At 31.3% G+C, this 13780-nt stretch overlaps 1 protein-coding gene across 1 annotated transcript; it reads right to left on the bottom strand.

The window, feature by feature from the left end:
- Positions 1–3339: 3339 nt before the first annotated feature.
- Positions 3340–11391, bottom strand: LOC132757887 (BTB/POZ domain-containing protein 19-like). The gene is made up of 5 exons (XM_060749382.1): positions 11329–11391; positions 8444–8525; positions 6430–6513; positions 5294–5539; positions 3340–5143 (listed from the first exon to the last, which is right to left on the bottom strand). The coding sequence occupies exons 2-5, from the start codon at positions 8500–8502 to the stop codon at positions 4117–4119; spliced, it is 1416 nt and encodes a 471-aa protein (XP_060605365.1). The 5' UTR covers positions 8503–8525; positions 11329–11391; the 3' UTR covers positions 3340–4116.
- Between the last annotated feature and the right edge of the window lie 2389 nt (positions 11392–13780).

The following is a 13780-nucleotide window of genomic DNA, read 5'->3' as shown; positions in this document are numbered from 1 at the left end:
CAATATATCTCCTCTCCGTCGTAAACGCAATATTCCGACGAACCCCACCCCACAATTTAGCATAGGGTTCTGAATTATACGAGTCAATCACTCTTCGACCAAAGTATTACTTTGCAAATGTGTTTCTTTTTCATGGATGCATGCATCTCCATGGTGATCTGCTTTTGTTAAAATTTTGGAAATAACGTTGCTAAGAATTATAATTATTAAAATTATTATTGTATTTTTAACCAATATTGACGTATCCAAAATAAGATTTATCCATAATCCTATACAACTCGACATTTAATCCATTAGCAAAGCCGGAGACGCACCCACGTATAAAACATAATTATGTATAATCACCGATAATTTTATTCGACCTCAAAATGTTCGCTTCATTTCAATTTACCCGCGTGTATATCATTTTTACTTTACCGCGCGGTAAAGTTATGTCTGCATGTTATTGAATAAGTCACATGAGTTAAAGATTGACAATGTTTGATTGTTTTGTTACAAACTGACCGATGGAAATGAATGGTATTATTACACTGAGATAGGTAGAGTTGCAGGCGTCATTTTCTAGCGTGCACCACAGCTAATTAACACATGCTTTAAAATTTTAAAATCATAAATTTGAAAAAATAATAAATAAACAGTGGTTAGTTAAAAGGTTGTTAGGTCATTCATTTAATATTATTTAATATTTTCGTTTGAAGTCCACACACGCCGCTGAGGAAGGCACTGAACTTGTTAAATTGTACACAGGTTTTATCAGAGTAACATTCTCTTTTTGTTTTCCGATGACGCGGATGATTATTATTGAAAGATCTTTTAATGGTACTAAAATACATTGTTTATTCATGAAAGAAAAGTCAGGTATTGATATTAAATATTTACAGGAGTCAGGCATTAAAATAAACACTAACGACGTTTTTTACAAGGACTAAGATATAAACAAAAAGTTGATCGTTTATCTAGCTAATATAATTGTCATGTAAATTGATTGCATATGTCCTTAACATTTTTATAGACGCCAGAAACACACACATTTTATGATGTAAGCCAGTAATTTGTAATTTAATTATTCAGTTTACGTGTTATTTTCCAGATGTTTCAAGTTCAATGACAACGATACGCAAGAAAATAAATTTGGAGTAAATCCATTATGCTAGATCTGATAGAGAATGCAATATTTCAAAACATATTTAGATTAGCTCTTAACTAGAACGCCTTACCATATTTATGACGTAATGCCTGGATTTTGAAACACTTTACATTAATCATAACATGAGTCAGGTTTTCTTTCCTTCACCCTACTAGAACTCATTTGTAAAATAAATATGGAACTGTCCTCATAATTGCCTAAATATGAATAATTTTAATTTATCCTTTCAACCTGTAACAAAAAAAACAAACAAACAAAGTCACTGGTTTTGAAAAATGACTCAGAATCAGTGTTAGCCTCGAACCATGCTATGAACGTTGGTTTCTGTAATCAGATTATGATTTCTGGCTAATTAAAGGAAGCTCGATGGGACCAATTGAATAAACACACAGAAGGATTTGAGAAATATATGTTCTTATCTATCTAAGTATATGCACTAACAAGAAGGGTCACGTACAGTGAACCTGGTCATCATGCTAGCTTACAGTGTCCATGTAACTTAAAATCCAACTAACCAATTGATAACTCAATAACAAGTTCGTCTTGAAATGGATATTTATTATACATACTGATAAAATAGAACATACCAAACTGTTTAAATGACAAAGAAGTGAAAACTATGTTTACACAGACAATATGTAGACAAATAAAGTATGCATACAGTCATGTAGTTTCTCATGTATAAATACACATTTTATTATATCATATAATTTGAGAATGATTTACAAAGCTTGTAATGCCTTATTTGTAGTCAGCATAAAAATAAAGCTCTCCTCGGCCTATTTTAGTTAAATTCATTCTAAGTTAAAACTACAACTGTTTAATAATGTTACAATATTTTCAAGGTTTTCTAAAAATAGATTGTTCTGCATGGTGAATATATGAAGGCTCTTACGTCCAAATCCATCTTTAAAGAGAATTTGTCTATAATTGAAGGTCTTTAATGCAATACATAATTATGTTGACAGTATAAAATATCAGAAATAACAACAAACGACAAAAGAATTATATATGGCAGATATTACCAGATAAAAAATTGGTCTAGAACAGAATATTCTTAATCATCATCTTTAAATGGATATACTGAATCACAACAAAGAAACACCAGCTGCAGCTGGAGTATTTGGTATAAACATAATATATTCCTATTATACGCATTCATATACATTACTAGTGTTGGGAATCGGAAGACAAACTCATAATCGATTAATCGGAACAATCGGACAGGCTCTCCGATCAATTAATCGAAATAATCGGACTGAATGTTTTCCAGCATAACTTACTAGAAAATAGAAATCATTATAACTTTTATTTAATATAAATTAATGTTTTATCTAATAATCTGTTTAACGTATTACAAAATACAAATTCTTCAGTCAGGACACAGTTTACATACATGTTATGATTTTCATATTCATATTCAGAAAAATCAATGTGTCCCTGTTGCCAGCATTTACTTATTTAGTCAAAAATAAAGTTTTTATTTAAGTGCCTATTTCACTATCGAACTTAAATAAATATGGTTAAACTAAGGAAATTTTGAGATTCAGGGTTCCAAATCCTGTGGAAACTATTCATGGCCATATAAATTATAATAAATTAATAACTGCTACCAATAATTGATTGTATCTATGTGATTAATTAATTGATTTAATATGCATGATCAGGATTAAAAATGTAAGTTACCATTTCACATAAATAAATAAATTATTTTATTTCAGAATCGACGTACCATAAACAGTGTCATGGTAAATATAAGTTTAGAAGCCTTTTAAATTTATCATTTAACATTATAAATGGACAGAGTGACGAAGATTGTTACAGTAAATTACAGTACCAGAATCCGATTTTAATTTAAACGGGTGGGGTACCTTTATTTGCATATCCTTTACCACAAAGCTTGCACACAATTTTAGCCATGTTCAAGTTATCACGGGTAGCGGATCCTTCAATATTCAGCAAGTTGAAACCAAAATGATTCCAGACATTTGATGATGTTTTCGTGAAGATTGAAGAGTATTCAAAATAAATAGCGCAAAGCTAAAAAAAACTACGAAAAATAACTACCACAAAGGAGTAAAAATTAACACTAAGCGACAATCGATTTTGTTCGACCATAATCGATGTCGGCGACATTATCAACATACCGATCTATAATCGGATAGCGGCGACAATCGGACCATCACTATACATTACACATTGATGCAGAAGTAACTGAACTGAGAGCAGTCCGAATATAAAAAAAATGTTTAAGAAAAAAGAACAAACTTTATATTACTTTGATAATGAAAGAATGTTCGATGATAAATTCATCATTTCAGTCACCATTGTTAACAAGGGCCGGTTGAACCGAGTGATGCTCCCTAAATAGGTTTTGGACACTGGAAGGTATACCTCTTGTAGTGTCAGAGTTATGTCACAGTGTAAAAACAAGGTAGTGACAAGATTTTGCTGCAAGGTCATGCTGTGACCTTGACCTTCAGGAAAGCAACCCAAATGTTGCGCGCGACACGTCGTCTCAATATGGTAATCATTTCTGTGAAAAAGTTGAAAAATCCGACTTTTAACAGAAATATTAGCTAATAATGAAGAATAATCATGAGTAAAAAAATTGTCTTCCCTTTTTATACCAACGATAATGATATAAAGTATGGTAATGGTTTAAGGGTGTAGATTTTAGGAAATGCGCGATAAAATAATTCACTTCGTCAAATAAAGCCAAATAAACCGAAACCACATAAAAGCGATGACCTATGTCGATGTCGATAATAAGAATCTTACACCTGCTGTGGATACCGGCTGGATAATCTAGCTCGATGGTAATTGTTTACAGCTGTAACGAGGCTCTACCGAGCTTCCGATAAACAGTTATATTTCATTCATACAAAATTAACTTACACATATATCAATTTCATAATACATCGCATATTTCTATGGCATTTCAGCAAACGCGTCATTAGAATATCGAATCATTTCAGAAATGTGATTGTTTCCGTCGTGGCAGGAAACTGCACTAGAGAAAATACATCTCCGTTTTGGTTAATTTTAAAACATTCAAGACTTAAACCGTTTAGGTTTTTAACAGCGACAGGCTTACCTGGAATAAATTGAATAATTTCACCGTTGCACATTTCAATCGGAGTTTGGAAAGTTATATTATTTCCAACAACTTCATAGTCATTTAGAATAGAGTTAGAAACAACGATTTTTCTGACACTTTCAACAAACGTGCCAGAGATTGATTTTAACTTAAGCGATTTGCTGTTTCTGTTATATTCAACCTGATTTTCACTTGACACGGACTCATCACGCGTCATGTCATAAAATTCGCATTCAATCTCCAAAGCGTAATTTTTTTGTTTTCCGCAATGATCAAATGCAGATATGTCATATTGTCCAAGATCAATTATAATAGGTCCTCTAGTACGTTCGAGTTTACAGAAGTTTTTTTCTAAAGCCGCTTGTTTTTTTATTGCATGAAACCTATACAGTATGGTCATTTCTTCTTTTGTCAGAATTTCAGACGGAGCAACAACGTTCACTAACTCTTGTATTGGTATAGTTGCAAATCGTATTTCGAACAATGCTTCATCAAGTTGATTTCGCATATTTTCCCCAGTTATAGGTATGCTGTTGGTCTCACAATTCTTTTCCGCCCATTTCATTGCTGCTTTAAATATATCCAATTCATCAGCAGCCATTTCTGCTTGTTTAAGCACATTGAGTAATGAAGCTTGTGGTAATTCTAGAAATCCTGGTGTAAACAGAACATTTGTTGCGTTTGCAATAATAAATGAAAGACATGTTTCTTCAAGATGCTTCAGTTTATAAGTGATGGCATCGTTATAACGCAGGCAGACGTTATTTGCATCAATTGTCTTTTCAAGGAAGTCCCAACATTTTTGTTCAAGACCATGTAAGTGGAACCCTTTTGCTGCATACAGACAGGATATAACAATATTACTGCTCAACTCTGTATTGTCTGTGTAGATAAATCTGAAAAATACATTAAAAGCTTAATTTGAAAACAGAAAATAGAACAGTGTTTTTGGGTTTTACTGACTTAATTAGCTTATTTAATATCATGTTAATATTATATTCTTAAATGCTATCATCAAGGTGATCAACTGTTAATGCTATATTTACCTCAAAACAACCTGCATTATTTCAGGCTTTACACCTATAAGAAGCACTGTAATTGGTCCATAAGAGCTGTTTAACTCGTCTGCAAAAACTTTACTGCGCATGCTCAGTACAACTTTATGAGCCGGAAAAATAGTGCTGGAATCGTTTTCGAAAATGAGGTCGATGTCGGAAAATTCTTTCGAGAGGTAAAGGTGTGACAGGCATTTTGCAGCTGTCTTGTCATCCCTCAAGGCTGTGTCTTGTGACCTGTAAGAAAGGACAGCCTTTTGTAATAAAATCAATGTTAGACTGAAAATTGACAGTAATGTTTCCTTCTATTTGTTCATATTTGAAACATAAATATAAATATAAACAAATGTTTTCAAATCATTGCGGCTAAATTAGGTTAAAATACAGTATGTGTCTAAGGCAATCCGAATCACATTTAATGTCTTTTTTATTCATCAATAAAAGCAAAATGATACGTTAGACAAAAGAATCAGTAAATATAAGTTTTAAAAAATCAGCACTTGGGTGTAAGGAAATATATGTTTTGAGTAATCAAGAACTACTTGAATGACAAGTTGTTTAGATAACCTTTGTTTTAAACGAAGGCTTTTATTTACTATTTTCAAATGACATTTTCTGTATTCTTTGTTAAATGTTTGTCTTACGTTTTGAAATTATCATTTTTTCAAGTTGATTTCTATTTTTTCTTCATCAGTGTTTAACTTCAAGACAACCTAGGTAAACAGCGTGATTAGTCTGCGATACTAAGAAAACGAATGACACCTGTTGCTATTACAGTGTCATATGAATGTTACAACCTAAAGCACTCCAACAATATTGCAAATAATAACGCTTTTCATAAAATGATTCCGATGTCATATACTGGCTGTAACATCAATATTGTAGGGCCTTATTTAGCCAACGTTTAATACGAGTAAAATAACGAGAAAAATAGCAATTGCTGAACGTTTTAAATACTCACTGATAGTTCTTGTTTTACATTTCAAAAAAATATAAATACTTAAAGAAAAACAAACCATTTTACCCATTATGAATGCTCTTTATCAACAAAATAAACGTTATGAAAATGTGAAAATTTAGTGGTTAAAACCCTTTAACTGTAAAGCAACCCGGTTTATTCTGTGTACCTTTCTTCGTTATTGTTTGAGAATGCCGTTGATGACCCATTGGCAATGCTTCCTTCAATCTTTATTGCTATTATATTGTTTAGTCTGCAATATAGAATTTCGATTTAAAACATTTCAAACATTCAGAAAAATGAATATACTACGAAAACTCGAAATTGTCAAACAATTATATTTGATATGCATTATTTGAAAATTTAGTGTCACCGTTCCTGGAACAAAATGATTAAACCATATCTACCAATACACCGCTTGCAATAAGCAAATCAGAAGAGAGACTTTAATTTAACATGATGACAAAATGGACTACAAAAAATTAAAAAGGATGCAAGGCGGTGGAATATATCTCGAATGTAAATTCTTTAAGTAATCAAAAACATTGCATTATCATTTCAATTTAGGAGACCCAATCAAGAAATTTGTCTGGAAAAATGTTTTATCTTATTATTCTTATGATACTTTATAACCTTCAAGGATGAGGCATTTTTTACTCCTGTTTGATACATAAAACTTTTAAAGAGGTGTGTTGGGGATTGCTAAATGCATAAAATAGAGACATAGTATTTATCCGCAAAAATTATATGTTTTCATTTACCTTTGTCTAGTTTAAAAAGAATATTTCAGGCAGGACCAATCATGATTAATATAACTTTCGTTGAAATCTACAAATTGATGCTACATGCCAAATATCTAAGATCTTTGTTTTGTATTTTCACACAATAAGACTTAAACGGTTTTCCTATAATCAAGTGACCCCGGGGCGGGTCAATTTGGCCCCAGAGGCATGATAAATAACATTTTTAAAGACGTTCACAACATTATGCTACATGTAAAATATACTTCTATAAATAAATTTTCGGACTCTCACAATGTTAAGGTCATCTAGCTATTTATAGCTTTCGAATTCATGTACAGCACTAAAATACATACATAACCCACTGTGTACTACAAAATAATAAGTAATTTCCTGTAGAAGATACACATGTAAGAAATAAATCACCGAATTTAAGTTTATTTTTTGTTTTGTCTTTTATACTGCTTTCCCAGCGGTTGAGGCGTGAAATTTGTTCCCGTTCTCATTCATTAATATGACATGCTGCGAATAACCGAAGGGGAAACCAAAATATGACTGTGGGCGAGGTTGTTACAACACTTAAGTGAAATTTGATATATGTATATCATTATGCTTATAAACAATTTTCAAACTTCGAAGATTATGTAAAATATGTACTGCAAATATTGTAATTATTAAAAATATATCCATTCATTTCTTATTGAAAAAAATTGACTAAGACTTTGTAGAAAATAAATTTCTAATTGCCTCCCTTTATTTGCATGAAATGTTAAATTCGGTAATATCTTTATAAAAAATACTTTTTGGAACTTACAATATTGATAAATCTTAACTTGAGAATTAAATTTATGATACAAATCTATACAAAATTTGTGTTACAGGATCTTTAATAACAAAGATTTCTGCCAAAACGTTTTGTTCAAGAGATACAGAACAAACACGAAAATTGGTAACAGACAGACGGACGACTAGTTGCATAACATAACACGCCGATTATATTTTCCGGCGCCAACGGGGCACTCTATCCACCAGTTTTTGACAGGTACCCTATGATATAGAATCGATATAATATCTTCATATAGAAAGCTCGAAACCAGTGTAAAGGCTTCTGCGGGGTAAATATTATTCGGAAAATTTCTCTTTAAAGAAAATACTAGCTATGTTGTTCAGGAAGGATCCATTTCACGAGAAAATCAAGTAACCCGACTGAACTTCAATTTATATCATTTTTGCAAATCGTTTACTTGATTTATAGTAAACTTTTAGAAATAGCAAATAATTATTTAAAAAATAAAAGATGCGACAAAACACAAATATTTCAAACATTACGAGAAATGATCTAACACAATATGCTTTTTACAACATGTCTGGAAGCTTAGTCTATAAACGTTCTCTTAATCAATGTATCAGTATAATTATCAAAACTTAATTCATGTTTTATACCCGTCGAAATCATCATTCAAAGGAATCGTCGATGACTGTTTCTCGTTGCTTCCACCCATCTTTATTATATTGTTGAACCGAACTGCAACAATAACAGTAATTGTTCATTGATCAAACAAACACTAAGGAATGTAGACTACAGATTCTTTTTTCAAAATGTGAATTCAATATGTCAATTTATAAATTGAAGTGACAATGAATGCAGTAATCATTCACATAGCATTATGATTCTTTGTACCTTAAAAATGCTTCAAAGCTGTGTGTAATTAAAAATGTTGTTTACATTCAAGTTAGAACCAAATATATTAAAGATAATGTACATCTTAAATGAAGAAAAAAATGGAATATATTCTTTTACTTAAGAAACATACACCGCTTTTCATGGAACGGCACGAACATGTCACAACAAGGTCTCTTGATGACCGCCCTATGAACACATGTGTGAATGTTTTTTAAATTCAAAATTTCACCAGTATATATCTAATTGGCAAATACTCCTTCACCCGGGAACAGGATGTGTGGAGAGTAGTTTCCAATAATAACTATTGTCCTTGGACAGGCTCAATCAAACCAAACCTGCAACATTTACAATTTTGTCGTTTGTGCGTTTTTTCATAGACACTTGAGTGTGGAGCTCAAAACGCCTTTATTATCTAAATAAAATGTATACACATGTTCTGATCATCGTATATGGACAACACGACTTATATTAATAATAATATTTAATATTAGTCGTTTTTTTAAAAAAAAAAACATATTTCAACGTCCACAATAATACACAAGATAAAAATATTCGCACACCTACCGTCAAAATCACCATGCATTTTATTCCATTTTCAATATTTTCATATACTCCTTTTGTCCATTTACAAAGAAGATACCATTCTCCACAATGCTGATCAATTTTAAACTTCAAAGCGACGCATTTGAATACGGCAAAGCTGGTGAGCAAATTTTGATTTTTTGTCGAAATATTTTGTGAATGGAATAAAACGGCACTAATCTTCATGTTTATTTCGCCCGTTGCGTTGTTTATATTGATGATGAAATTTAAAATTGACCACTATCGTGGAGAATATTTCTGTGTCGATGGACAAAAAGATTATGTGAAAATATTGGAAACGGAAATTAAATACATGGTAATTTTGACGGTAGGTGTGCAGATCATCTTGTGTATTATTATTATTATTATTATAAACGTTGAAATATGATTTTTTTAAACGGCTTATTTTTTTATATATATATGACCAGTACATGTGCTGGGATTGACAAATATACAGTTTATTTAGATTTTAAAGGCGATCCCAAGTGCGTATAATTATAGAAGTTGAAATATGAAATATTTTCAAAACGGCTTACATTGCTTTTTTATATATTTGATCAGAACATGTGCTGGGATTGACAAATATACATTTTATTTGATTTTTAAAGGCGTTTTGAACTACACAACCCACGTGTCTGTGTATTCTTTACATATTCTGCTTTTCTTTTTTTGTAAATATATTAAGATATCGTCATCGCAATGAGTTTACATTCGAAAATCTGGTTTATCTTCTTTGTATTGATTCTTGTTTATTCAATTCTGTCAAAAATCGATCGATTAAAAAAAGATCATCCATACCTATAGTGTTTTACATAAGTATGGAATTTGTTTCAATCTATCTTTATTGCGATTATTGACAGAATTTCAAGCTCCTGTGTTTATTGTTGTCCATCGTTGACCATACACGTTTTGTTTTATAACATTAAAGTGATTGCCTGAATAGACGAATAGAAATGAGCTATATCAGATAACATCGCTGGAATGTAATGCAAGTTTTGACATACATCGAAACATTATAAACAATAAGTTTTTTACTTGGCCAAGGTAAATCTGCCTTTACTTGCGGCAAAATATTTCGGATTTTCGTATGTTTAATGGTGTAATAATGACAGTTATTACATAGGCATATTCAAAGTTGTGTTTGCAAACAGTTATACAGGGCTATCAGTAGGGTTAGTCCATCAAACTGTACTACAGGTCGATGTATTGTGCTTTTTTATGTGTACCTCTATGACGTATTAGCGATATTCCGGCCCAGACCAAAAAGTATCCCAGATTCTAGGTTTGGGTGTTGAAATATTTTTACTGTTAGAAGGTTCTGAATCACATGAGCGAATTACTCTTAGAACAAAGTTTTTCATGTGTTAAATCAAGTTTTTCATGGATGCATGTATCCCAAAGGTCATCAGTCTTTGTTAAGTTTTTTGATATAACGTATTGTGTTTACTATTGAAAACAAAAGATTACCCTTTCTGATACACAAGAAATTTACAAGTGATATGAATTAAGATACAATACATATATGTAACGTTAAAGAGATATTTGGCATATTTCTAAGTCATTCCGATATATAACCCTTTTTGTCCATTAATCTTCAAGTACCTTTATAGAAAAAATTCTAGGAAAAGAACACTTGAAAAAAAATCAACAAAAAAAGAAAAGAAAAAAAAAACACAAAACAAAAACTAAAAAACCAAAAGAAAAAACCCCCCAAAAAACAACAACAAAAAACAAAAACAAACAAAAACAAACAAAAACGAACAGAAGGGAAGGGTTCTGACCAATGAGATGTCTGCGTGCAAGAGCATGTGTATCTCGCTTACATGTCTAACTTCAGATCTTCTTGGGATTTCTTGTAACATTATTTTTCTTTCGTTACTTTGGGAGTAATCAATTTTTTTTTAAAACGAAAGTGTCTTTTTTTGCCTATTTTTCCAGATAAAGACAGAGTGAGATGAAATATTTTCTCATATGAAACACAATATAATTTCAAGATTATCACCACAATTAAAAATTTAGAAATTGATAATCAAATTTTAAAAAGAGAGAAAAAAATAAATACCTGACAAGTATGTGTAGGGTATTTCCTATGCATGCTATATCGAGTGTATACGTAACACTTGAATACGCAACTTGGCTACAATACTGTATAGATTTACATTAATATTGGCATTCTACCAAAATTATTACGTGTAGCAAATTAATCGCACAGTGATCTTTTATTATGCTATGTTGGCCAACCTTTAAGGTTATTTGATATTTTTATTGCAAATTTTAAATATTATCCCAATGTTGAAACGTATATGTAAAAAATTAAAGTTTTGTTCTAAATAAATGTGTCACCCACCATTTCTGAAAGTCATTAAGTAATACAGATATATTTTAACAGTTTGTTTTGTTTATCGTTAGTCACGTTCAAAAATATAAACAAGAAATATCTTTAAAATAATTACTTGTTCGCGGTAAACCTGCTTTTACTTGAAAAAACAAACAAAAACAAACAACAAACAAAAAAAAATTCGAATGTTTTTGTATTTAAGAAGAAATGTTGCAGTGCCTGTTTAAGGATATACTATTGACAGTTATACAGCGATCTCAGTAGGGTTAATGTAACAAACTGTACAGAGTTGATGGGCTATCTTATGTTTGGGCAATATCTCACATCCACGGCGTAAAAGCGATATTCCAACCAGACCCCCCATTATCTATCCCTTGATGACTATCAGAGGGTACTGAATTACAGAGTCAATCACTCTTTGACCAAAGTTTACAAGAATCTCATCAGTTTCTTCTTCTTCATGGATGCATGTATCTCAAAGTTATCTCTTTTTGTAATTTTTTTACGATTTTTTTTTTTACTTTTGAAAGTGATAATTGATTGGTAAAAATGATCACTGTAAATTGTCCTGTCTTATATGCAAGGAATTTACAAGTAATATGAATTCAAGTACAATACAACTATGTAATAACATTAAAGAGATATTCGTCATATTTCTAAATCATATCTGTGGATAATCGTTTTTCGTGGATTAACATACAAGTATTTTTAGAGAAAAATAGTCATTTCAACATTCACTAGGGAAAGAACACTTGAAATATAAAAAAAACAAACTTTTTTGTAGTTTACATAATTTCTGAATCAGTATTTAACGGCTAAGAAAATTTATATTTAAAACAATGTCGGGAGCTTTACATTCATACATAATTAAGAAACACAACTTCACTATACATCCACCTATTTCACTTATATTTTGCTTAATTGCTAACGAAATTCACTGATTTTAAAATTACCAATTTTACTTATCTTCATTTCTTCCGTGTACTTTCACGGGAAGTCATGCTGACTTTAAACGGCTTTACCCAAAAAAGTAGATATAAAACAGTTTATATCTACATACAAATACACAAAATGAAAAGAAGAGAAAGAAAGAAACAAAACAAAACACAAGAAAACACAACAAAACAAACCAAAATAGAGGGAAGGGTTCTGACCAATGAGATGGCTGTGTACAAGAGCCTGCGTATCTCGCTTTCATGTCTACTCTCGTACTTGAATTTGACGTTTTTATTTTAAAAACGTTGATAACTGTTCGTTATACGAGGGCTGCCCGGAAAGTTCGTAGACAAGGCTATAAAATTATTATAAGCAGTCACATCAGTATGATGATTGAAAAGCTTGCTAAAGTATTTATCTGCTACAAATTTCTAAATTAAAAAACATGATAAAAGTAATATACGCAAAGCAACAACCACCATGGCAACATAATCAACGAATTACGGAGCACTTTGATTTCACGATGACAGCTACACAAATAATAAGTTGCTAAAAGTTGTAATTTTAACGCAAACTGTCGTTTGAATTTTGTGACATCAAAGGATACTATTGCATGATATTTAGTGAAAATAATGACGTCATACGCAAATAAACAGCTTGGTAAAAACAGTGATAGACAATGAAGGTGTGTAAATTTTGTGTTGCAAAAATGGCGTCAAATTCAAGGACGGAGCAACGTAATGTTATTTAACTTCATAGCAACGCTAATATGGCACCGACTGATATTTTAATCTTTACTTTAAAAACAAATTCAACAATAAATTGTTAAAGGTAACTTGTGTTTTAATGTCAAACAAGATTAAAAAAACGGTGATGACAGTATATCGTATAAGAAATCCTCCAGACGACAAAAGTAGCATAGCCGAAATATCGTAGATTGCGTTACAACAGTCCTTGAAAAAGACAGACATCTCACACACTGTATGGGAACCAGTGACATCTTTGTTTTAGGATAAATTGTAGTATATGAAAATCATAAAGTAACGGCAAAGAAATAGAACATGTATTAAGTATACGCCAGACAGGTACTATTGCTGTTGGAATCGGAAGAAATTGAATAGTTGGTAAACGTGAAGTTAATTTGACGCCGTTGACGTTGTCAAAGTGCTCCATGACGATGTATATATGTTGTATGTAAGTACTTGCAAACAATTATTTCGAATATTTGCATTCATGAAGA

The sequence above is a fragment of the Ruditapes philippinarum genome, unplaced genomic scaffold (genome assembly GCF_026571515.1).
Source record: "Ruditapes philippinarum isolate M1 unplaced genomic scaffold, ASM2657151v2 ctg3085_1_1_1_1, whole genome shotgun sequence".
Taxonomy (NCBI): Eukaryota; Metazoa; Mollusca; class Bivalvia; order Venerida; family Veneridae; genus Ruditapes; species Ruditapes philippinarum.
The sequence above is the reverse complement of the archived record's forward strand: the minus strand, read 5'-3'. Positions and strand labels throughout refer to the sequence as shown.